Source organism: Camponotus floridanus, unplaced genomic scaffold (assembly GCF_003227725.1).
Source record: "Camponotus floridanus strain SB8 unplaced genomic scaffold, Cflo_v7.5 scaffold213, whole genome shotgun sequence".
NCBI classification, from domain to species: domain Eukaryota; kingdom Metazoa; phylum Arthropoda; class Insecta; order Hymenoptera; family Formicidae; genus Camponotus; species Camponotus floridanus.
The window spans coordinates 6749-31187 of record NW_020229341.1 but is presented as its reverse complement, the minus strand read 5'-3'; the positions used below and the strand labels follow the sequence as shown (position 1 = coordinate 31187).

Here is a 24439-nt window from a genome sequence, read left to right as displayed (position 1 = left end):
GGTTGAAGTTTATACCGTTAGTCTGAAGCAGCTTTTGCATAATTGGTTGATTTACCGTTTGTCAATCTGAAAGTATTCAGCTAGGTCGACATAAAGAAATCATTATAAATATCATCTTCACTGAGATCTAGTGTTTTAAATGTTTTTAAATTTTTAATTTATAGTGTTTTTAAATGTCCCGTGTTTTGCATGGTCGACATAAAGAAATCATTATAAATATCATCTTCACTGAGATCTAGTGTTTTAAATGTTTTTAAATTTTTAGTTTATAGTGTTTTTAAATGTCCCATGTTTTGCATATTAAATATAAATTTTCATTGTATTTGTATTTACATATATTCTATCACATTATATATAACTGATAAAGTTAGATATATTGTTACATTAAATAATCCAATACTTATTAGTTGTTAATTAATCTAATATTTATCTCTCTTTCTCTCTTTCTATTTTGTATATTTTGTATATAATATTTATTATCATCTATTTCTCTTTTGTATATTTTGTATATAATGTTTATTATCATCTATTTATTTACTACCATAGGAAAAAATTATTGTATAAATAATTTGCATAACAATCATCATAGTCATAACAAATAGAAAGAAATAATACTTATGTATATTCATTATATATTGTAATATTGATTAGTGATTTATCATAATATTATATAAAACTAAAAATAATTTACGATAATGTAGTTATATTAAATTCATATTTATATCATTTCTCCATTTTGCTTAAAACAAATTAGATTTTTATAAATAATAAGAATACTACAATTTTTTAGATAATACAATCGGGAAAGTCGCACGTATGCAGAACATTAAAATACAAAATCAGCAGAATAATTTAGATTTACCAGGTACAAAGATAAAGTATTGTAATTTATAATAAAAATGTATCAAATACATTAGACTATTATTATTCTTTTCTTATAAATTTTTTGATGAATTAATGCAGCAAATTTCCTCAGAATAATTTAACAAACACCTTTCTTAAATCACTTTCATAAATTACTTCTATAATATATTTAATTATAATGAATGTGAGCTTTAAATTATAAAATTTTATATTAAAATACAGTAATAAATTTAAAAAGACAAAATAAATTAAAAAATAAATTTTTATTATATATTTGCACATTTAAAATTTGTTTAATTTTTCAAATTTTTTTATATTTATTTTTTTAAACGCATAATTTATTATTTTAGTTTTCAAAACTTTTTAGATATAAAATTATAAATTCTCATATTTTTTGAAAACCAAATTATTTGCTTTCTATAAATTTAAACTAAATTATATTCATACGTGATTTTCTTCTAATTAAATATATTTTTAATTAAATTAGACAAACCGGAAAGTAAAACTTTACTAGATCGTTTTCTGGAGGCAAATGAGAAAGACAATGTTTCGTTTCCTGATGAAGATTTGAGAGCAAACGTAACTTCGCTTCTATTTGCAGTGAGTAAAAAATTGTGATAAAAATTGTGATAAAAAGTTCTTTTGTTTGAGATATTATTTTTCTTTATCTGTTGATTATAATACAATTCTTGATTTTAAATAATAATATGTAATAACAGGGTCATGATACAACAGCGATTTCCATCAGTTGGGCACTTTTTTGTATAGGCAATGATCTCAAATGTCAAGAAAAGATTCATGAGGAACTGAAAGAGGTTTTCAAAGATTCTCAAAGACCAGCTAGTATTGAAGAGCTCTCGCAATTAAAATATCTCGGGAGAGTTATAAAAGAATCGCGCAGATTATATCCAAGTGTACCCTTAGTTATGAGAAAAATATCAGAAGATATAAAAATGGGTAAGATTTTTTAAATTTTTATAATGATACAAATCTTTGAAACAAAGAATCCAATACGAAATACAAGTGTGAGGTAACATTTATTTTTGAAAGATTTTAAAACTTAAAGGTAAAAAATCTGAAGGTAAATTTCTTTATCTATTTATTAATTTGTTAAAGGTAAAACTTATAGAATATGTGATATAATATATATTAGTAATTTGTTTTACTTTAAAATATTCTTAAAATATGCTCCGTTTACGTTAAAATAATTGATAAAAGAAATATAATCAAATATTTTACACAAAAATATCAACTTTACGAATTATAAACTATTTGCACTTTCAATGTTCTCACTTCAATAAAATAAATCGATACAATGCAAGAAATTAATGATGATTGCATATAGCAGTTTTTGAAAAGTATATTATTACTATATATACTATATATACTATACTATCAATTGGGTTAGATGATGTGACGAGAAATGGAGGATCCGCGAGTATGTGTGATATTTTAGATAGAATTAGGGAAACTACGTTAGATATAGAAGTAGGAATGTGCTGGAATAAGAAAGCGGAAGATAAGAACTTATAGAAAAAAGAGGGAAGAAGAGGGATAATATAAGTAAGAAATAGAAGAGATTAAAATTTGAACAAAGGATTAAGAGGTAAGTGGACTTGATCTAGATAGAATAAAACAATACAATAGGTGTAGGCGTGTAAGAGTAAGAAGAATAAGCGTAGAAGAAAAGAAAGTATAAAAAGAGAGAGGAAATATAGGAAAGAAATTAAAATAAAAGGGGATTAAATATAGATAATAGATTTAGACAAATGAGGCTGAGGGACCAAAGAGATATCGGTAAAGAAAGGATCGATAGAAAGTAGAAGGTAACGGAGGTAAAATGTGCTATTGGATGTAGATAAAATAAAGCTTAGATTTGAAAAGAAAATAGATAGATTGATAAAGGAGTTAAACGTATATATCCTTATGAATAGCTGCAGGGAAAAGTAAAGAAGAAAAAATACGAAGCGCAAAATATAGAAGAGAATGTAGAGGAGAATCGATGGTCAGGGGGAAGGAATTATGAATATCACAAGAACAAGGAAGAGATCTAAAAGAAAGAAAGAAAGAATAATTTAACTATAAGAGGTATAAAAGAAAGATACAGAGAGTATAGTTAAAAATAAGAGGGATAGAAGAAAATGGGTGGAAAGAAATAAAGCATAGAATAGGAGAGATAGAAATTTAAGTAACAGGGAAAATGATCTAACGTAGTATGAAAGAAAAACATAAAAAACAAATTAGGAAATAATAAGAAATGGAGAAGAAATAAAAATGTACAACAAGAGATATTAGGAAGGAGACAGTTATAAGGAGTGGAATAAAAATAGTTAGAGAATTGATTTTTACGGCTTTAAGGTTCTACATTTATATAATCCACTCAAAATTAAAATTTAGATTCGGTATACGTTGTTAAGTCTAATTTAGTTCGAATTTGTACATGTTTTGATTTTATTATGATTTTGGTTTCAGTTTTGATTTTAATTATGTGTTGATTAAACTTTAGTATACAGATTTGGATTAGATTTTAAAAGTTAGAGAATTCGGATTTTAGATTTAAATTTAGATTTTTAGACTAGATTTGTAGATCTAAGAGAATAGCAAAAAATAGGAAACGTTAGAGGAAGCATGAGAGGAAAAGAATCTGGATTGCAATGAGGAGGTGGAAAAAAAATACGAGGGGAATGAAGAATCAAATAGAATGCGAAAAAAGGAAGAAGAAAGGAATTAAAGCAGCGGCAGAGACACAATAAAGAAAACCGAAAGATTGAAATAGAGAATTATACAGACAAAGCATGGAAAAAAGAAGGAAGTTTGATTGGAATGATAAGGTTAAGAAAAAGTAAAACTAGCAGAGAAGAAAAAGAAGACAATAAAGGAAAACAATCTAATGAAAACCAAGAAGAAAAATATAGCAAACGGAATAGAGAAGAGAAAAAACTATATATAGGCAATGATTGAACAGAAAAGAAAGAAGAGAAAATAAGAATTTACAAGTAGAAAAAGTAAACAAGAGAAAGCGACAGCGAGAAATATAATAAATGAGGAAGGAAGGGTGAGTGAAGACGAAATGAGGAGAACAGAAATAGAGAATGAGACAGTAAGAATAGAAGAGAAAAAAAATACAGAATGGAAAACAGAAAAATGGAAATTCTCATGAAGGAAGTACAGAAGAACAAAATAGAATAAAGGGAAAATGAAGATGTGCAAGTGGAATAGGATATTTTAGGATAATTTATAATTGATTGAAATTAGAAGCGTTTAGGATTTAGAGACATAGAGAGATAGAAGTAGGAGAAGAGTGGATGTATGAAATGCGAATGAATGCGAGTAAATTAGAATAAGAAATATTATAAATTAATTCCCATCCGAAGCCGACAGGTACGAATTGATTTAATAAATAATAAATAAATAATAATATTCCACTATCAATTAAAGAAAATAAATAGTTCTTAAATTTAAATAGAAAAGAAAAATGAATTTTGATTGTTAATTCTTTTCAAAAGATATTTGAAATTTCTTTCTTCAGTTATATAATGCACTCTTTGAATCTGTCATTATCTACAGATTAAAATATAATTTGTGTTCAAACTTAAATAATTTTTCAACAAATTTAACAATAAAACGATTGGAAGATGCATTTTGTGAATTTGGAATGAATGAAACAAGCTGTGTGAAATAATTGAATTATAAGATTTTCCATTAAACTTTGCACTATTCTCTTATTTCAGACAATTATATAATTCCGAAAGATACTTCGGTCGCAGTGCAAATTCTGTTGGTTCATCGAAATCCAGAAATCTGGTCGAATCCATTAAAATTTGATCCAGACCGTTTCTTACCTGAGAATTTGAAACAGATACATCCATACGCTTACATCCCGTTTAGTGCTGGACCAAGAAACTGCATGGGACAAAAATTCGCTATATTCGAAGAAAAGATCATATTAGCAGCCATACTCAGAAAGTGGAGAGTGAAAAGCATAGAAACGCATGAGGAAATGACCGTAGATATGTCTCTGGTTTTAAAACCAAGACAGGGATCAATGTATCTTCATTTATTACCACAAAAATAGAAAGCTATCATGTTTGATGCAAAAAATATATGTTTCATTATGATTAATGAAACTTTTTATGAATAAGAAATAAGAATTTATAAACAAAAAACTTTTTTCTCCTTCTCTTTCTATCCAGTCTAATTATATTGCAAGACAACTATTTATTATATATAGTATCGCTGATATAAATTGCCTCTAACATTCAACATGTATAATAATACATTAGAATAAATTTATCAGAGCAAATGTCTAATTTAGATTGTAATAGATATCATAGAACACTCAATAAAATACGTTCAAGAGCAAAGAAAAGATCAAAGCAATGAAGAAAGATAACAAGTGAAATCAACGAGATTTATGTTGATTTTTCGATCAGTCGAGAATACGCCGAGTATTAAAAATCTTCATGTCCCGTGACGTGATTGTCAGTTACACTGCTGTAAAAAAAGTTACACGTATGTAAAAAAAGTCTTCGCGAAGACGAAATTTTTTGCTGAAATGCAAGGTATTATATATTTTTACGATATCGTTAGTATGTACTTGCATCAGTGATTAATTTATCAATCCTTCAATTTTTTTGCTATTTGCATCTAGTAATCGTCATAGAGAAGTATAAATCGCACGGACTGCCTATATTATGCAAGGATATTGAGAAATCTTTGGGTAAGATTTTAATGCAGCGAAAGATTGGGAAGGCGCTCGACAAACAAGAGTTAATAAAAATTAACAATTGAGTAAAAAAGATTTCTTTTTTGTTTTGAGATATTTAATATAATATGATAAATATATAATTATGTGATATAATATGATAAATACAATATAATTTTTTATGGAATATATGATAAATGAAAAAAAATTTTTTGTTTTGTTTTAAGATGATATTTGATATAATATGATAAATTTATTTATTAAATATTTGTGTTGTGTAAAATAAACGCCTACATAACATAACATAACATAATTTAACTTAAAATAAACGCCTACATAACATAACATAATTTAACTTAAAATATTCGAAGTGTTAGGATAGCTAAATAGGTAGCGTACTTAGCTTTCGGCATAGGCGATCAAATAGCGCACGTTCGAATCCCCCCAGAATAGGTCAAAATTCAGAATGGTCAAAATTCAGAAAAATTCAGGCAGGAAAGCGTTTTTAACCGGTTACGATAGGAGCCGAAATACAAATAGAGTCCAACTATGATTGATAGATGGTATCAAACATTTTTTTAAATAATATATTATTTTTTTTTTTAAATATTTTCGATGTCCGGAACAGGTAAGGCAGCCGGATCAATCCCTGAACTAGTGGACTGATCAAGCTACGACCCAATAGCCTGATCACAATTCGGAATGCTAAATCACAAGGCCGTAAGTAAAAAAACATTTCACAATTAGTCAGGCCTTGCTTTGGCAGCCGGAACAGTGCCGTGCCAGTGTGTAGGGCACGCCTGATCCAGACTCTTTCTGCGCCGGATTTAAATTTCTACTGGGATTATTTCGAAATAGATCTTATTGTGTAATTCAAAAGCAAATTATTCGAAAACGAATGTTTAAATTATATTTATTATATATAATAATTAAAAGACGTAATAGAGAGAGAAAGAGAAAAACAAACGTCGATATTGGATACGACCAATTTTCTCAGAAGAAAGAAGATTGAAGAATGCAGGGAGCAAGCGACAATCTGGTTCGTGAAATGAAAGTAATTGATAAAGAAAAATATTTTAATTATTTTCGGATGCTATTAGAAACATTTGAAAAATTGCTAAGTATTATTGAATATTATTTATATTACAAAAACCTTATATTACAAAAAAAACCATTATCCGCACACCAATACCTGCGCGCACTCATTTGCAAGTGACTTTGCGATATATAGCTTCTAGCATGACCTCAATATCGTTTGCTTTTCGTAATGCGCATAATACTGTTTCCAAAATTGTCTCCGAAACTTGCGACGTTATTTGGAATTCTTTTAAAGACGAAGTATTTCTACAACCGAGTACAGTTAACTGGCAAAACATCGCAGAAAACTTTGAAATATTTGTCAGTTCAACAACTATTGGGGTTATTGATGGAAAACATGTTGTTATACAGGTAAAAACTATTTTATTTTAATATATTTAATGTGTAAATTGCACTAATTTTTTCATTATAAGATATACTTGTATTTTGCAGATGCCACCAAATAGTGGTTCTACATATTATAATTATAAAGGACAACACAGCCTCGTTCTTCTTGGAATAAGCTCACAACTATTTTACTGTTGTGGATATTGGTAGCGCAGGAAGACAATGTGATAGTACAATTTTTCAAAATAGTGAGTTGAGTAAGGGATTCTACGATGAATCGCTTCAATTACGTTTGCAAAATATGTTATGAATAGTAACATAGAATTGCCATATGTATTAGTCGCAGATGAAGCATTCCCGTTAACTACATTTATGATGAAGCCATATCCACGAAATAATCTTGACACAAGAAAAAAGTGTTCAATTATAGATTAAGCCGCGCTAGACGATCGATAGAATAGAGCATTTGGAATACTCGCTGCACGATGGAGGATATACGGAAAACCAATATTTGCTTCTGTATATACAGCTCGAAAAATTATTCAGGCAACAACTGCTGTGCATAACTTTATAATATCTACTGAAAGGGATTTAGATGTACCACAACTACAGTATTCGAATTTTACTGCGCAAGACCGTGCAGTAGTATTTGAAGGTTTGAGAAATCTACCAAGAAATCGCTCTTCAAATCTTATTGCAGCTAAAAAAATTAGAGAAGATTTTGCAAACTTTTTCAATGGAATTGGCGCGTTGTCATGGCAATGGGATAAGGTACTTAATAATGATTTATAAATGTAATAATTAATGTAAGAAAAATATGTGATCAAAACATTTGCAAATATATTTTATTAAATGAAATCTGTTAGTCTTATGTCATTGCACAATTTATAATATAAATTGACTAGGTTCGGCACAAACATAAAATAAAATCAAAGTAACTGGAATCTATATAATAAAATTTAAGTATAAAATAAAATCAAAGTAACTCTTAGGCTGGGTTGTTCCATCTTTCGATAAATTTCATCTTACTTGACAGATTAGTACCTATAGGGTAAATTTTACCAGATAGTTTTACGAGCTACTTATATGTAAAACATTCTCAGGAAGATATCTCAATTTTCATTCACAGCATCCAATGAATAAAAAAAGGGGACAATTATTAACTTGATTGACAAGGTCTTTTTGCTGTCTGATCCAGTTTTCCAGAAAAGAAAAATATCGAACTAATTGTTGAAACATTGCTGAAAAATAGCTATCCACTAATAACTATTTTCAAAGTAATTAATCAACATGTTAGACAGCTAATTAAGACGCGTCGATCCGGATATAGTGTAATTGTAATATTTAATAACATAATCAATGTTAGAAGCTGATTTTACTTTCCTCATTTCCTACGGATTTGCATTCAAGGTATCAATCAAGGAATTTGTTCACTTTTTACGAAAAAAATTACATGATCGATCCTCTGATTTTATTATTTTTCAATTATGCGAGGTCGGTAAAAGAAGACCGATCGTCAGATAGGCAACCCGACTTACCGATCTGTATGTTGCGGAAGCACCCTGTATATATATATATATATATATATATATATATATATATATATATATATACTGTATATGTATACTTTGGCTCTAATATTCTTTTTCAATTTATTTTGTCATTATACGCCCATGTAGCACACGGTCGTTTTATATACGTTTCTTAAATGTATCTAATATTTTTTAACCGTAAAGCATTAATAAGAAACGTTTCTATAGAAACGATTTTAAAACCATAGTTAAGGAAATGTATTTTTTACGTTTCTATAGACAAAATAAAAACTAATTTTTATTAATTTCAAATTAATTTTAACTTATATATACATATGTACATACATATACATATACATACATACATACAATATATATATATATATATATATATATATATAATTATTATAAAAACTATATTAATTTCTATTTACAAATATATGAATAAGATCACTAAGAATCAGTATTTCATTGATCTCTAGTAGAAACGCTTCTTTTTTGTTACTTTATCTTATATCTTATTAATTATAGTCAGTGGAAGTAAAATTTTACCACAAAATCAGTAATCGCTAGTTCGTTTGTTTACCGCTACGGTGCGCTATTTTTCTCGTACTTAAGTTTTGGTTATGAGGATTATATAAAGCTTGCAAAAGACAACAGATAAAATTAAAAGTATCACTTCGATTTAATTTCTGATAGAATCTCAATAGAGAATTTCTATTATAGATATTAAATCGATTTTATAAGTCGGACATATCCGGCGAATAAACAAAAATCATCTGTTTATTATATATTAAAGATGTGTAAAATAAATTATCATCTATTTAACATTCATGTTCTAATATGCATGTAAATATAAATAAAATTTTTAATTTTATATGAAGTAGATAAATTAATATTACTAATTAAAAGTCAATGTTAAGTCTTTTAGTGAAATATTATCGATTCACAGTGCTATAATAACTTATAACTGCATATCAATTGTATATCAGTAACTCTGTTTACTGTTTCCAGTATACTGATTCATTTTTAGAGAATGTGTATGAATGCATTCTTTATTAATTCCATAAAAACCAAATGTTTTACGAATAAAAGAAAAAAAAATGTATTTTAAACGTATTTTAAACATTTTTTAAACGTTTTTTTTTATTAGAAAAAAACGTATCTCTTAACGTTCTTCAAGTGGACATTTTAACCAATCATAAACGTTTTCAAGAATCGGTTATAAAACGTTTCGGAGAAACATTTGTGAAACGTTTTTGAAACGAATATGTACTACCTGGGATCCTTATACGTACATATTTGCATTAATTTATAATATTCATATCAACTTTATTTACTTTTCTATGACATCTCTTGTTTTGAATATTACAAATTCGTTACTTATGACTTACTTAAGTATTCATAATGTATATTAAACACATGTATATAAGCAAAAAATAATTTTTTTAAACAAAATCATATAATTAATTTAGAAGTACTTTACAATTCATCATAAATTACACTAAAGTATAATCATTATTATAAATCGTTATTATAAATCATTATTATAAATCAAATATTAAACTAAAAAATTTTTTTAATTAAAGGATATATCTCTCTCCGCAGATTTGTGATCAATTTTGTTTTTCTTTAACTTGTCGAAGGATTGTGAGATACATCGTTTTTCGCTAACAAGTCTAATAATTTACTTAACGTTAAAACATACATCTCTCGGAGCGATAATAAGATACCATATTCTCTTTCAAGAATCTGTCTTATCTCCATATAGCTTAGCGAATCGATGCCAAATTTATCGAAGCTGTCATTGATATTTACCGAGATATTTTCAATACCAAGGATATTGGCAATGACATGGACGACATGATCAATACTGTCGTCGTTATTTACAGATTTGCGTTTCTCGGCTATCACTGTAGATGATACTACTGGGTATGGTTGTTGAAGAAAAACGTCTATGGTCTCAAGACAGCTGGACACACGCTGCGGTAAAACACCAATACGCGTTATACCGATGTTTTTATCCTTCATCGAATCTATAAAAATCAGAGTATCATATAATGATATTAAATATAAAAAATGATTATTATTCGCTTTAAATATTAAATTTGGGCTTTTGTTGTAATAATATTAGAAATCTGCAATTTTAATAACGTTATAAGTCTGCAATTATCTTCTACTAATAGTTCCTCTATAATTTTACTGTATGTATTTCTTCCAATAAAAATTGTTAATGTTTCTAGTAATAAAAATAAATAATTTAATAAATCTTCTCAAAGAGTCATACAAATCATTATGTTGACTACGTGAATATTTTTTTACAGTAAAATGAAAGCAGTTTTTAGGTAAAATTTAATAAAAGAAAAAGGGCAATGAAATCCGAAAAAGATCTAAGATTATTGAATCTCAAAGAAAGAAATAGAAAAATGTCTCACCAATATATAAACCAACATCTCCTATAACACCCCATTGAATAGCGAGACCGGGCAAACCAGCAGTATGCCTCTGTTCTATGATTTTCTCTATAGCTGAATTTGCGAGACCATAATTGGATTGACTCGCATTGCCTCGGCTAGACGCTATAGTCGAGAACACAACAAAAAGATCCAATGATGGACAAGACTTTCTCGACACCACGTCCAGATTCCTCGTACCGTTGACCTTTGGTAAGATTACAGTCTCGAAGTCGACCACTTGCAGGTTCTCAAACAAAGCGTCACGTAAAACGACGGCCAGATTAAATATACCGCCCACAGGAGCCAATCGATTACTCTCGTCGATCAAACATTCGGCGCCCGAAAATGTTGTAATGTCTGCCGTAGAGATGATAACTTTGATGCCATTATTGCGCCAATGTTGCACGCGTGACATCTGATAACCAGTGCGTATTCCAGTACGTGACACGAGAACGATGAATCTAGCGCCGCGGGTGATCATCCAATTGGCCAATTCCAAACCAAATCCACCAAGACCACCGATCAATACATACGACTTGTCTGGATACATATAAGTACGTGGTATGGCCGCTACCGTTGTTTGCATCGATAGCATATGTTTCTGTGGCTCTTCGTCTCGAATCTTCAGCAATACCTTGCCGATATGTTTGCCTGCCATCATAAATCTAAATCCTTCCTCGAGGCTTTGCTTCGAAAATACGGTCGTTGGTAATGGACGCACTACACCATTCTCGATTCCTTCCGAGATTAGCCTAACAGTTTCTAGCTTATCTTCGCTATCCTCGAACAGCATTTCTAAAAGTATACCATGATAGGAGATGTTCTTTAAAAATATCGACATATCTATGCGATTGCCATTCAACATGTCGTACTTCCCAATATCGAGGAAGCGACCATTCTTCGCGAGGCACCGTACGCTGGCATGCAGTTTCTTTTCTGACAACGAGTTCAATACAACATCGACCCCACAGCCTTGGGTTTCGTCCAATATCAGCTGTTCAAAACTCGTATCTCGGGAATTGCCAATGTGCTTGTCGGTCAATTGCGAAAAAGTCTTTTTGAGATACAATCGTTTTTCCTCTGTGCCGACAGTGGCGAAGACGGTGCAGCCGGCGTGCAGGGCAATATTGATTGCCGCTAGGCCAACGGCACCCGCACCAGAATGAATCAGTACATTTTTGCCCGCTTTCAATCGACCTCGTACAAACAAAGCATAATAACTGATGACATAAGCGAATGGTATTGTCGCCGCCTGCTCCAATGTCCATTCCTCAGGTACTTTCCAAAGAAAATCGGAATCCGGCAACACGGTGGTCGTCAAACCTCTAGATTTAGTTAAACCCATTACTCTACAACCGTTTGCGTCTCTACCGGAGAATTCTAATCCTAACACATAGTCTTCTGTGACAAGCCCTAACGATGAAAGAGCGTCCATTGATAGTTTACCAGTCGCCAACAAAATATCCCTATTAGTATTAATCAATAAATATTTATCATTGTGGTAACATATTTTTATTACAATTTTAGAGAGAATTTCGGAAAGAGCAAAAAATGATGCTTGAAACTTGCCTGAAATTTAATGATGCATAGTACACACTACAGAGAGTATTTGGATATTTGGTCTGACAATACGTTAACGGACTTTGAATCCATTCCAAACTATTTAAATTTCCTGTCGTCAATGTATCCACATAGGCGTGCTCTAGTTCCACATAGATATGTTGATCTAATTGCAAGTGCCGATAACTACCCCATTGACCTCCTTTAAAGACGTTAGCCATTAATTCTTTTTCTAATTGCTTTGCGTAGAATTGCGAGAATAAATCAAATTTGGGAGCATTACTATCCTGGATGTAAATGTAACGCACGTTTGCGACCTCCCGCCGGATGCAATGTACGAATCCGATTAGACCTGAGAATAAAAAAGAACAAGAATTTTAATGATTCGTTGGTCAACTCTCGGATAAAGCTCGAAAAAAATTTTTAAATAAATACTTTTAAACGCGAATTTTTTTCAAAAATTATATATAAACATGTATAAATACCAAGTAATTCTTCGCTTTGAGATACAAAAAGTACATCTTGATTTTCACTGTCGAATTTACTCAATGCCGCTTTCGCATTTGCTAACCATGAGAAATCGTTTTCTGTGATCTCTATTAAGATCGGTTCTTTTCTCACTTTTCGCTTTCTCAATAAGAAGTAACTCTTACCCGAGGAGTCGATTTGTTTACCAATTAACATCAAATGCGCTTCCTTTAGTGCAATCGTTAAGTCGAATATACCAGTCTCCTCTAGAAGAATAAAACAATTAGAACTTAAGGTAGCCGCAAGATTTTTGAGAACGAAGCAAGATCGGCCAGAGAGAACTTCCGCTGCTATGATGAGGTGCATATTCTGAGCTGGAAATGTATCGTTCACATCCCATTTAATTACATTAATATTAATGTCCGTTTGATTGAAACTTATCGTATAATCGGACGCGGAACTGACGGCTACTTGTAAATCAACCTAAAATGATAAAAGTGATTGTTTCAAGGGTTTCTTATATAACAAAATTTGCGCATTTATGAATATTTCATATGTATGTATTCAAAAAATGTGTATCTTATACTATAAATTGCTCGAAACTATTTATGTAAGATTTCACTTCTTTAACTCGACGATAGTCATTAAAATTATGTAGCGAGTACTTACGGTGACTAAGGGTTCGCAAGAAAGAATATCGTGTACAAGGGGCGCCAAAAGCCTTTCTGCGGCTCGATTATCCGCAATTTCTACGGCTTTGATTCTCGATGTCGTTATGTTTTCACATACAGTTTGTAACAGTACAGTAAGTATGTGAATTTTTTCTGTCTTTGGATCTTTCAAGACCAAGCTGCTTGAGTTTTCATATGGCACGAAAACGTAACGTTCGTATTTGGGTTTAGTTGTCTTCTGCAGTCGCTGAGGTGCGGTACATTTCATATCTCTTATTTCAATACCGCCTGATATAACTATATTGACATTTTTATAGTGATATATCGGCAATCCGCCGTTTTTAGGTAATTCATTGACCATTCGTTTATGAAGAATGGGATTGATCATGGTGTATCGACACTTCGAACCATAAACTAATTTCCGGTCGTTTGACAACAGTTTAAATTGAAACATGTTATCAATATACGAAGACCATTCATTAAACCAATGTAACTCGCCAACGGTGAAAGAAATGTCACAGCATTTTAATCCCTTGAAAATACCACTGTGTTCGTATCCACGTAATCTCAATTCCCTATACATATCTTCGGTATTCAATAAAAGCTTGGTGGACGGCATCGGAAGCGATGGTAAGTTTAACTGATTCTTCTCAATAATTTCAGCAATGCGGATATTCCCGCTGGCTACAATCGTATTCGCTTCGAGAATCACAAAATCTCCCGTTTCCTCGATAAGTTTTATCAAAAACTTGATTGTTTTATTCTCCGGTAAGAAGGTAATGCGCTGAAGCCATATGTTCTCAAAGACTACTGGTAGTTGCTCGAAATGGGTATCGTGTAGCTTTGCAAATAATTGCCAAACCATTAATATATAAGAGCCGCCTGGGTAAACAAATCGCCCATCAATTTTGTGTCCCGTTAGATATGCGTCTGTTTTACTTGACAAATTTATCTCTATGACATGCTCTTCAGACGATTCTTTCGACTTATGCTTGAAATCTGGAATCTGCCATGTAGCAGAGTGGTCCCACTTGACCAGAGAACCGATCATCGGTGTTCCGCGACTAACGGGAAAACTGACTGACGGATACAATTTAGCGATGTCGGGTTGCGCGCCGCCTATGTACATCTTTCCCACATTAGATAATAAAAAGATCAAATTATTTGAATGATTCAGCTTTTGAAGACCGATATTAATCACCGTGGATGGTAGCGATTTACGTAGGATTGTCTGTAGCAAGCAATGTGGCGCGATTTCGATAGTTATCGCGTTCTTCGGGATATGCGCGATCGCCTCCTGAAAAAGCACAGGTGACAGCATATTATTCACGTGGTAATCCGGCGAACAAAATTGTGCGAGTGGGCTATCCCATGCAGCTTCGGGTACCGAACTAGAAATCCATCTGGTAGATCTTTGCTTTGGCTTTGGCACAATCATATCGAGAGAAGCGCGAAATTTTGATTTAACTGGAACAATGTATTTGCTGTGATAAGCAACTCCACAGCAATTGATCATTTTGGCAAAGATATTTTTGCTCTTCAACTCTTCTACGAACTTTTTCACGGACGTGGGTGAGCCAGAAATGGTAACCAAATCCGCGGAATTATGACAGGCTGGAGTTATATCGGTCAAAGACATTTTCTTGACTTTCTCCCAATTTAAGTTTACCACCGCCATAGCGCCTGGTTCCAAATCGGATTCTATGATCGACTTTCCTCTATAATAGGCTGCCAAAATCGTTTGCTCTAGGGTAAACGCGCCATCGGCATAAGAGCAACTTATTTCGCCAAGGGAGTGTCCAATTATACCGTCTGGTCGCACATCCATAAAAATTAACATATCGATGAGAGCGATTTGAATGGCCACGATTGACACAGTAGCAACCAATACGTTTTCGTATGTTTCATCGGTACCGTTAATGATGATATTCATTAGATCAACATCGTGTTCCTTTAATACATCCGCGCATCGCTGTAGACTACGCTGACACGTTTCGATATGAAGCAATTCGCGTCCCATACCCGGCCATTGACTATTGATACCGGAAAATATGAACCAAACGGGACGTTTCTCGTCATAATTCGCCTCGACAATCTCGCGCGTACTATCATAAGCGAGTATCTCATAGCCACGAATGTTGTGTTCTGATATATTATCACTGTGCAAGGAGTACAGTAAAGATAAAAACTCATTGTTTTGTTGATGCTCGTTTGCTTTGTTGAGTATTATCTGTACAGCTTCTTTTGTACGGCCTGATACAGCGACCAGCTTGGGCAACCGAGTCTCGACAGCATGATCCAATGATACCTTAACTTTTGAATTGCTGCGCAGAATGACATGCGAATTCGTACCACCAATACCAAATGAACTGATACCCACAAGGCCGCCATTCCATGGCGTAGCTTTGTCGATTACGCGAATACGTCCTTCGGTCAACGCGCAAATGTTTGGATTTGGAACGGCAAAGTGCAGATTTGCCGGAATCACACCGGTTTCCATTGCAATTAGTACTTTGGCAATCCCGCTCAATCCACTAGCTGCTTCTGCATGTCCCATATTTGATTTAACCGAACCGATTAACAGCGGTGTCTTTCTGTCTTTGCAAAACAACTTATCGATGGCATCGAGTTCCCCCAGATCACCCGCTTTGGTACCGGTACCATGCGCTTCCACGTAAACTACGTTTTTGGGATCGATATTCACCTCATTGTACATTTTCTGCAACATCATATACTGCATGTCACCACTCGGGTGCATAATACCTTCGGGCTTGTAGCCGTCCATGTTTATCGCCGTGTTCATTACTGTGGCATAAACTCTGCGCGCATCTGTCATTTTCTGCAAATATATTGCGACCACTGCTTCGGATCTCACGTAACCGTCAGCTGAGATGTCGAATGATTTACATTTGCCATCTGTGGACAGTATATTCATATGATGATAATGAAGACTATTGACCGGATCGAGCACGAGATTCAATCCACCAACGATCGCTGCGTCGCATTCGCCACTGCGTATCGCCAAGATTGCCTGATGCATAGCAGTCAAGGACGAAGAACAAAGTGTATCTACCAAAAAGCTGGGTCCAATTAAATCGAAGGTGTAAGAAATTCTGTTGGCTATCATTCCTTTGCTACTTCGAAACCATTCATGGCCTGCAAATAGACGATAATTTTTTTAGCTTATTTTAAGTATATTTTATCGACTGATGTTTATAGTATTCTTGTAGCAAAAGTTGAAATTTTGCTAAATGTATATCCATTACAATGTAATATGTATTATATGTATTATATATGAAAAAATTATAATATAATATTTTATAATATTTATTGTACAAGAGGAAGGCCTTATACCTCGATTGTCAGGGCATAATAATATTAAAGATAACAATTTAACTGACTGAATTCTCTCATCATGTTTACTTTAAATTAATTAAATTAACCAAATTAACTAATCATAAAAAGAAAGGAGAATCTAGACTACTGCGTCATTTATTGCAATGATATGTAATAATTAGTAAAATTTACTCATTATATTAAAAAAACATAATATAATAAACCAAACGTTTCGATTTTGCATGGATTTTTTTCACTGGTGATAAAAGAACATTAAATTAAAAAAAAAAAGAAAACAAAAATAAACGTGTCGAAAGTATGTAAATCGTTGGTTAGTATAAATAAAGAATCCCGCTAATTTAATGGAAAATGTCTTTCCGTCGAATTTGATAAATTTTTAATATGTTAATTTTTCAAAATTAAGACATTTTGATCATGATTTCAAAAGTTTCAAAGGGTGGAACTCTCGAAAATAGACAGTTTCGGGGCTGACTTTAGAACATTACATTCGTTCGTACGCGACTAATGATAGGGGAAAGATTTCCTTATACTCATTATATTAAAAGTTATATATATATATATATATATATATATATATATATATAATATATGTAATGTTTATATATATGTTTAATATATGTAAATTTTTAACACTTCCATATATCATATGGAAGTGTTAAAAATTTACATATATTAAACATATATATAAACACATACACCCCATACACATACATATACAACACATCTATGCAGAATGAGGCAATAAATTTGTACAACTAAGATTGCATGATATAAAGGGAGCTATGACATAACTATAATAATTTTTGTCCAGGTAGAGGCACTTCGGAAATATTAAGGTTATCTTCATTTTTTATAAATGGAATCATCTTAATTTTTCCTATAAATTGACTATTATATATACTCGCAATATTCCGTAAAAAATTACAAAGATAGAATAGTCAAAAATTGAAAAGTTTATAAGATATATTATACTTTTAGATAAAATTTTACATAAAAAACATCTCATAAAATATTTTTATACATAGAATAACGAAAGGAATCAATTGTAAAAGAAGCACATCATTATTTTTAAGAAAAAAATATGAATTTGCAACGAGCAGGTACATTTTTTTAGAAATAATTATTTCCTTTACACCAGTTGATTCTTTTCATTATTTTGTGTATAAATCCCTTTTTATGGTACAAGTATGATTGCACAAATTTTTCTGTAGATCTTATAGATTCCAAACTATCACACACACTTTTATCTTTACTAGCGAGACTATCCTAGACAGTTCAAGGTCCATTCGCCACTGTTTTTCATCAGTGTAGTGAGGATGGTGTTATTTACTAGATGTAGATTCTTAACATACATACATACTCCAACATCACACAGATATAAACATTTAATATACTTTGTATTTTGTAAGTATTTTATAATATGATTTTCACTGTAAATATTCAAAAATTAATCTAACTACATAAGAATATTGTTTTATAATGTGATTTTCACAGACAAAGATTTTCACAATAAATTTTCAAAATATACCTACTTTCTGGTTTTCTTTTCCAAAAATCATTCGCATCCGAAGTATAAACACCAATGAACACACCAGTATGCGATTTTTTCAAGGTAGAAGGATTGATACCAGCATCAATCAGTGCCTCAAATGTCACTTCCAGCATAATGCGCATCTGCGGATCCATTATATGCGCTTGTTTAGGAGATATCTTGAAGAAAGAGGCGTCGAAACTGTGAAGATCTTTAAGTTTGCCAAATCTAGAGGGTAAACCGTAAAGACCTGGTTTCCAACGTCGATCGTCCTCAGTGACCATGTCCGTCCCATTCATTAAATTTTCTTTAAATTCTTCAATGTTTGACGATTCAGGCAGGCGGCCTGGAAAAATATCGATGTATTACAAATATTCATTTTATAATAAAATTGTGATTGTATCATAACCATTCGAGACAGGTATAATTACCTGAAATGCCCGCAATGACAATATCACCTTCAAAATAGGTAGGCATCTTGATCTTCAAATAATTTGAGTTTCCTCAGACTAAACTAATTTTTTATCTCTCTGTAAAAATAAAAATTCTTTCTTCTAATTTTAGCTTACACATATAATTGTTTTTATGGAAATTACGTTCATCGTATAGCTTTATTTTTATTGAAGTTTCTATCGTAATATTTTAATATATAAATAGACAAATACATAATGAATAATGATATCATATTTAAAACAGAAAATTAATTGATCTTTTTTTTAACTTCATACTAATTTTCCTGGAATATAAAAAAAAACTTACAATACAAAACTGATTGATTAAAGCCGAATAACATCTGTGTCTGTTACACTATTTCTATTAATTCTTTGATTCACTAAATTTTTACAAGGAATAACGCGTTACTTATAACGCCGTTATCGTTATTTTTATTTACTGTTTTTTATTACTGTTTTTTATTTCTGTTTTTTGATAACGGATTGATAACGACGTTACATTTTTTTCTGTAACTGTAACGATAACGTAGTGCGACGCCGTCGCCCGCCTCGGGAACGCCGCTCCCGAGGAGGTGGCGTGCAAATTTGGCGGTGTCAGTGATTGGCGGTATCGGGATCTTAAAATGGCGGTAACGGTATCTCAAAATGGCGGTAACGTACGGTAACAGAATCTCCCACAAAAAAGGAGATAGAATATGGGCGCCAGGCGCGGTATTTCCGCGCCACGATAACGATACGGTAGCGGCAAGATCCGGTAATCCCGGGCTCAGTGTTTGGCAGAGGGGCGGAGTTCTTTGTGGATTAGATGTCGAGAGAGAGAGCGCTAGACAGTATTTAGGAGAGAGAAATAATCGACAGTCAGTTATTTTCCTTATAATTATCTAAATATATTAAACAATAATGGTACAGATAGTAAGTGGTATAACAGAGATAAGATCAATATATGTATAATTCGGTATCAAAAAAAAACAAACTAAGAACGAACAGATAAATCTCGGAATATAAACAATCGAAGATCCGAGTCTGAAAGACAAAGGACTTGACTTGTAACGACTGATGCGAAGGTCAGGGATCGTGATAACGGAAACGATCTATTCAAAATGTGTGACTATAATACAACGATGAAAGCGGTAATAAAGTGATGTATAACATCTCACACATTGCGATACGGAAGCTCAAAGAATAATTTACAGCGGGGTACTCTTTAATACGCGAGATACAATACTCAGTCAAATTTCCGAACACGGCCGGAGTCGTGAGACCCGCCGCAAGATTTCGATAAAAATTGAACGTATTTCTTACAATAATTCACGGTGATTAGCGGTAATCGGGATAAGACTCGCGGTCGGCGTACAATCAACCCGTACGACTTCGGAACACAGGTCGAGGCACGAGCCTCGCGCGAATCTCGATTTTAATCGAACGAAACTAAAGATACTATTTAACGGTAATTTGCGATACAACTATTCAAAAGTAACGGATAATGAATAGAATATAATAATCGAGTGTCCTGTGAGTATCGTTTCAACGGCCCACGTCTCTCCAAAAATTTCGGTATATCTCGAATCGATTTCTCGGTACGGTAATCGGCGATAATATTTCACGGTATATTTTTGGCAGAAAAACCAAGGCTTCGGAAAACGGTAGCGGTAACAATGTTTATGCGGAACTGTTTGCTTTATTTAACGGTCTTCTCGCGACCTTGGGTACTCGGCAACAAAGACTCTAAGTCGAACAATAGAATTTTTGAATAAGCGATAACAGGAAGATGATTCAGCGGAGATTTCGCGGTAACAAATATTCTTGCAGAGCAAATTGTTCATTTACGGTAACACACGCTCGCGAAGAAATTTTTCGCGCAAATCCCGCCTTTCGATATGCGATACGAAACGACCAAAATTGCCACGTCACGCTAGGACTTAGATTTCGGCACGTAACATAACGGTAACATATACGCTTAATATGACACGAAACAACATTTAACGGTAATTAACGATGTAAAATTCTACGGTACGGCACGAGACTGTCGGCGCGAACCCCCTGAGAGGAACAAATCCGCGACACCCGGGGACAGCTGGCGTCCGGCAATTACGGTACAAGTACAATTACTTTACGCGGTAGCTGTACGAAATATTCGTCGCCCTGCGACGGTATCTCAAAACGACGCCAACTGATCCCGGATGAACAATAATTAGGCTACCTGTGCGACGGCTTACACTGATCGTCGGCTATGGCTTCCTTCGGGGTCGCTTCCTCGTGGTTCGTCACACGTGTATTCGTGGCACGAGCTCACCGAACAGTGACGAATTTCAAGTGCTTCCGTGAGGTCCTCGGATCCCGCGCCGATCTTCCGCGCATTTCGTCAATTTCGGATGAACGGGGGTTGATTCTCCGCCCCCTCCCGAGTCATAGCTGTTGAACGGCGTTGCCCTTATGCAGGGGCCCAGAACCCACGGGCGACGGTATCTCTAATTCTTGGAGACGGGACCGGCTGGCCAGGCCGTATCCTCGTCTTTTTCGGAATCTTCTTTATTCCCCAGTCGGCCGCCTGGGAGGTTGTCTTCCGCCCCGTCGTCCGGGTGTTCTGCCGTCTTTTAATCTGAAATAATGCAGATTTAATCTCCTGCAGAATTAAGCATAGCTACGGTACGGGATCTCATTACATGACCTTTTGTTTTCTTGCGGTATCTTCGGTATCTTCTGCGGCATATCCGGTATCTTCCTATACGGCTCCCTCTCCTTCCGGTATCTGGCTGTATCTTCATGTACAAAGGAGATAACGCACGCTCGCACAGCAGCCGCACTTTATTCGCGGATCTTACATTAAAGCTAAAATAAATCTTAAAATTACGAATAAATTCATATTTAAATTCCCTCTCAGGCGCGAGGAACGACCCCGCGCACGCTGTTTCCCCTCGACAGGGCAATGGTGACGGAGCTCACAAGCGTCACGTCACAGTAGTTATATTTTTTTTAATAACGATAATCATATTTTTTGATAATATCATATTTTTGGAAAGAGACACTTAAATTAAAAAAAGCATAAGTATATAAAAGCATAATAATATAAATAATAATAAAAATTTTATATCTGGAGATTTCCATAAATTTCCTTTTTTATGAGGTCTATATTGGAGATTGGCTCTGAAATTTTTCGAATTGGCACCAAATTTGTAATAACTTATGAAAAATATGTTTTATTTTTTTCGTATTTATACATATTTTGATGGTTTTAATTCTGATTGCCATATTGGATCCGTCAGAGACCGGAAAAACAAAAAATGTCACACAATATCACCTTCAAAATAAGTAGGCATCTTGATCTTCGAATAATAAGATTTTGCTTTAACTTTTCTATCTCTCTATAAAAATAAAAATTCTTTCTTATAATTTTAGATTGCACATATAATCGTTTTATTAAAATTGAATTCTTGTATTTTTGTTTTTACAACTTTTACCTCTTTATCTCTTTTAAACCTTCAAATTTTTCTCGAAATTTTCAGCACTAATAAAAATATATTAATACTCGATTTACAAATCGATAATAATTTTTATTATTTCAAACTAATGCAATTAATGTTAGAATATAATAAAATCGATAATAAATATACATAAAAAATATACTATTCTAGTTCTTTTTTAATAGGCATTTCTATCTACATTTGATTATCGATTTTCATATATACGCATACACATTTTAAAGTTTCATTAGGAAATAGCTATAAAGTTATCTATTTTGTGATATTTTTGTAAAAAAAATTAATATCGGTTGTATTATAATCATCACGAACAACAAATACACAATCGCAATTTTTTGTACAATCGCGTAATGTCTTTTTCTTTATTGCAATTCTGATGAATAGTTTTAATAAAGCAATGAATTGCAGTTGACCTTCATTATTTATATGTTTATTTCACAACAGTAAACTTTGTCTGTAAATCTGCTTTATACGCGACACATGTAAGCAGTTATTTTTTAATAATGTAAAATATGGAGTACCACCATGAAACCGTTTTAGGAATTCTTGTATTGTACATTGGAGTAATAATAATATTTGTAATCTCTGTAATTTCTTATAAGCATCAACACTGTAGTAATTTGGAAATATTTATTTTTACTTATCGGTTTTACTATAAACGGAACCTCTTGGTATTTCATTTATTAATCTAATCATTTCTTATAAACTATAATTATACCGGTAATTATATCGTTTTGTTGTAATTTGTGTTGCATCAATATGCCACGTTCCATTCCACCAATTTTAAAAGTTTACCATTTAAATTCTCGTATACTAAGCAAGAGAAAGATCATGAAACTACGAATTTTAGAACATTGTTTGGTAAGTGTCGGAAATATTGAACAAACTCAAACAGAGAGTATCAAGTTGAGAGATATTAAAAAAAAAAAACGAACAAAATTGCAATTCAAATGTTCTAATTTACGCACAAATTTATTTAAAAAATTTTGAGCAATATTTATTATGGAAAATGATTTGTTCGGAATTTAATATGAATATTGCTATTACAAGAAGAAGATAATGATTGAAATAATCTTGTCTTAAAATTCTCTTGAGAACTGGAACAGAATAATGAAAGCCATGTTATTCAATTTTGCTTTCCAGTGGAGTAAATCTTATATATAACGCGGCATACGATGCATATATTTTGACAGTTTGATTGCCATAAGCCTTCTATTGATGACATCAATGACAGCATACACAGAAAACGGAAAAGCTCGAAATTTAATATCAAACTAGTAATAATATCTTTTTCGCGACACCGCCATTCACGCAATGCATTCTATCAATCCCAATTCCTCCGATAAAATCTGACATAAGATTTAAAAAAACAATGTGTTTCTTTATAATCATGACAGGATTATCGGGACTTGCTCTATTAGCATATTCAATACATTCATTTGAAGATCTTAATTTTAATTCATTTTCGTAACGATAAATATGTACTGAACCTCTTAGAATAATTAAAACGTGAAAATTTATCTTTACAATAACCGTGAAGTGTGACCATAGTCTCTTAAATTGAACAAAATTAAAAACAATTTAAAAATTTTAAAAAAATTAAAAAATTTAAAAACTCACTTTTGATTGGCAGATCAGCAATTTCCACTAATAGCACACTTCTTACCGTTTTTAACTCCAAATGATATTGATAGGTACTTGCGTCTATCTTTTATACTTCTTTATTCCCGACTTGATTATCATATCCTCGAGAATAACATGTAAAATTTTTAATCGCTCACTATTGAAAAATTATTAAACAAATAAACTTCCTGGTAATAAATTTTTTATGTATATTCATGCAGAATTGGATATAATTTTACATAACCATATACAGGGTGTCCCAAAACTCATAATCAATCTTTAAAAGACAGATTTATCTTTGCAATTAAGCCTTAAA

The 24439-nt window shown here is 32.4% G+C and overlaps 3 protein-coding genes across 3 annotated transcripts; 2 read left to right on the top strand and 1 right to left on the bottom strand.

The window, feature by feature from the left end:
• The first annotated feature begins 801 nt into the window (after positions 1-801).
• Positions 802-4965, top strand: LOC112637868 (cytochrome P450 4C1-like). Its single transcript, XM_025408537.1, has 4 exons — positions 802-865; positions 1352-1464; positions 1584-1821; positions 4596-4965. The coding sequence occupies exons 1-4, from the start codon at positions 817-819 to the stop codon at positions 4937-4939; spliced, it is 744 nt and encodes a 247-aa protein (XP_025264322.1). The 5' UTR covers positions 802-816; the 3' UTR covers positions 4940-4965.
• A 1759-nt stretch (positions 4966-6724) lies between these two features.
• On the top strand, positions 6725-7745 carry LOC112637865. Its single transcript, XM_025408524.1, has 2 exons — positions 6725-7018; positions 7100-7745. Exons 1-2 carry the CDS (start codon positions 6809-6811, stop codon positions 7202-7204), a joined length of 315 nt encoding a protein of 104 aa, XP_025264309.1. The 5' UTR covers positions 6725-6808; the 3' UTR covers positions 7205-7745.
• Positions 7746-10123: 2378 nt separating this feature from the next.
• On the bottom strand, positions 10124-24176 carry LOC112637864 (fatty acid synthase-like). Its single transcript, XM_025408523.1, has 8 exons — positions 24121-24176; positions 19001-19099; positions 18571-18915; positions 13680-16837; positions 13028-13493; positions 12552-12894; positions 10962-12448; positions 10124-10562 (listed from the first exon to the last, which is right to left on the bottom strand). The coding sequence occupies exons 2-8, from the start codon at positions 19044-19046 to the stop codon at positions 10159-10161; spliced, it is 6249 nt and encodes a 2082-aa protein (XP_025264308.1). The 5' UTR covers positions 19047-19099; positions 24121-24176; the 3' UTR covers positions 10124-10158.
• Between the last annotated feature and the right edge of the window lie 263 nt (positions 24177-24439).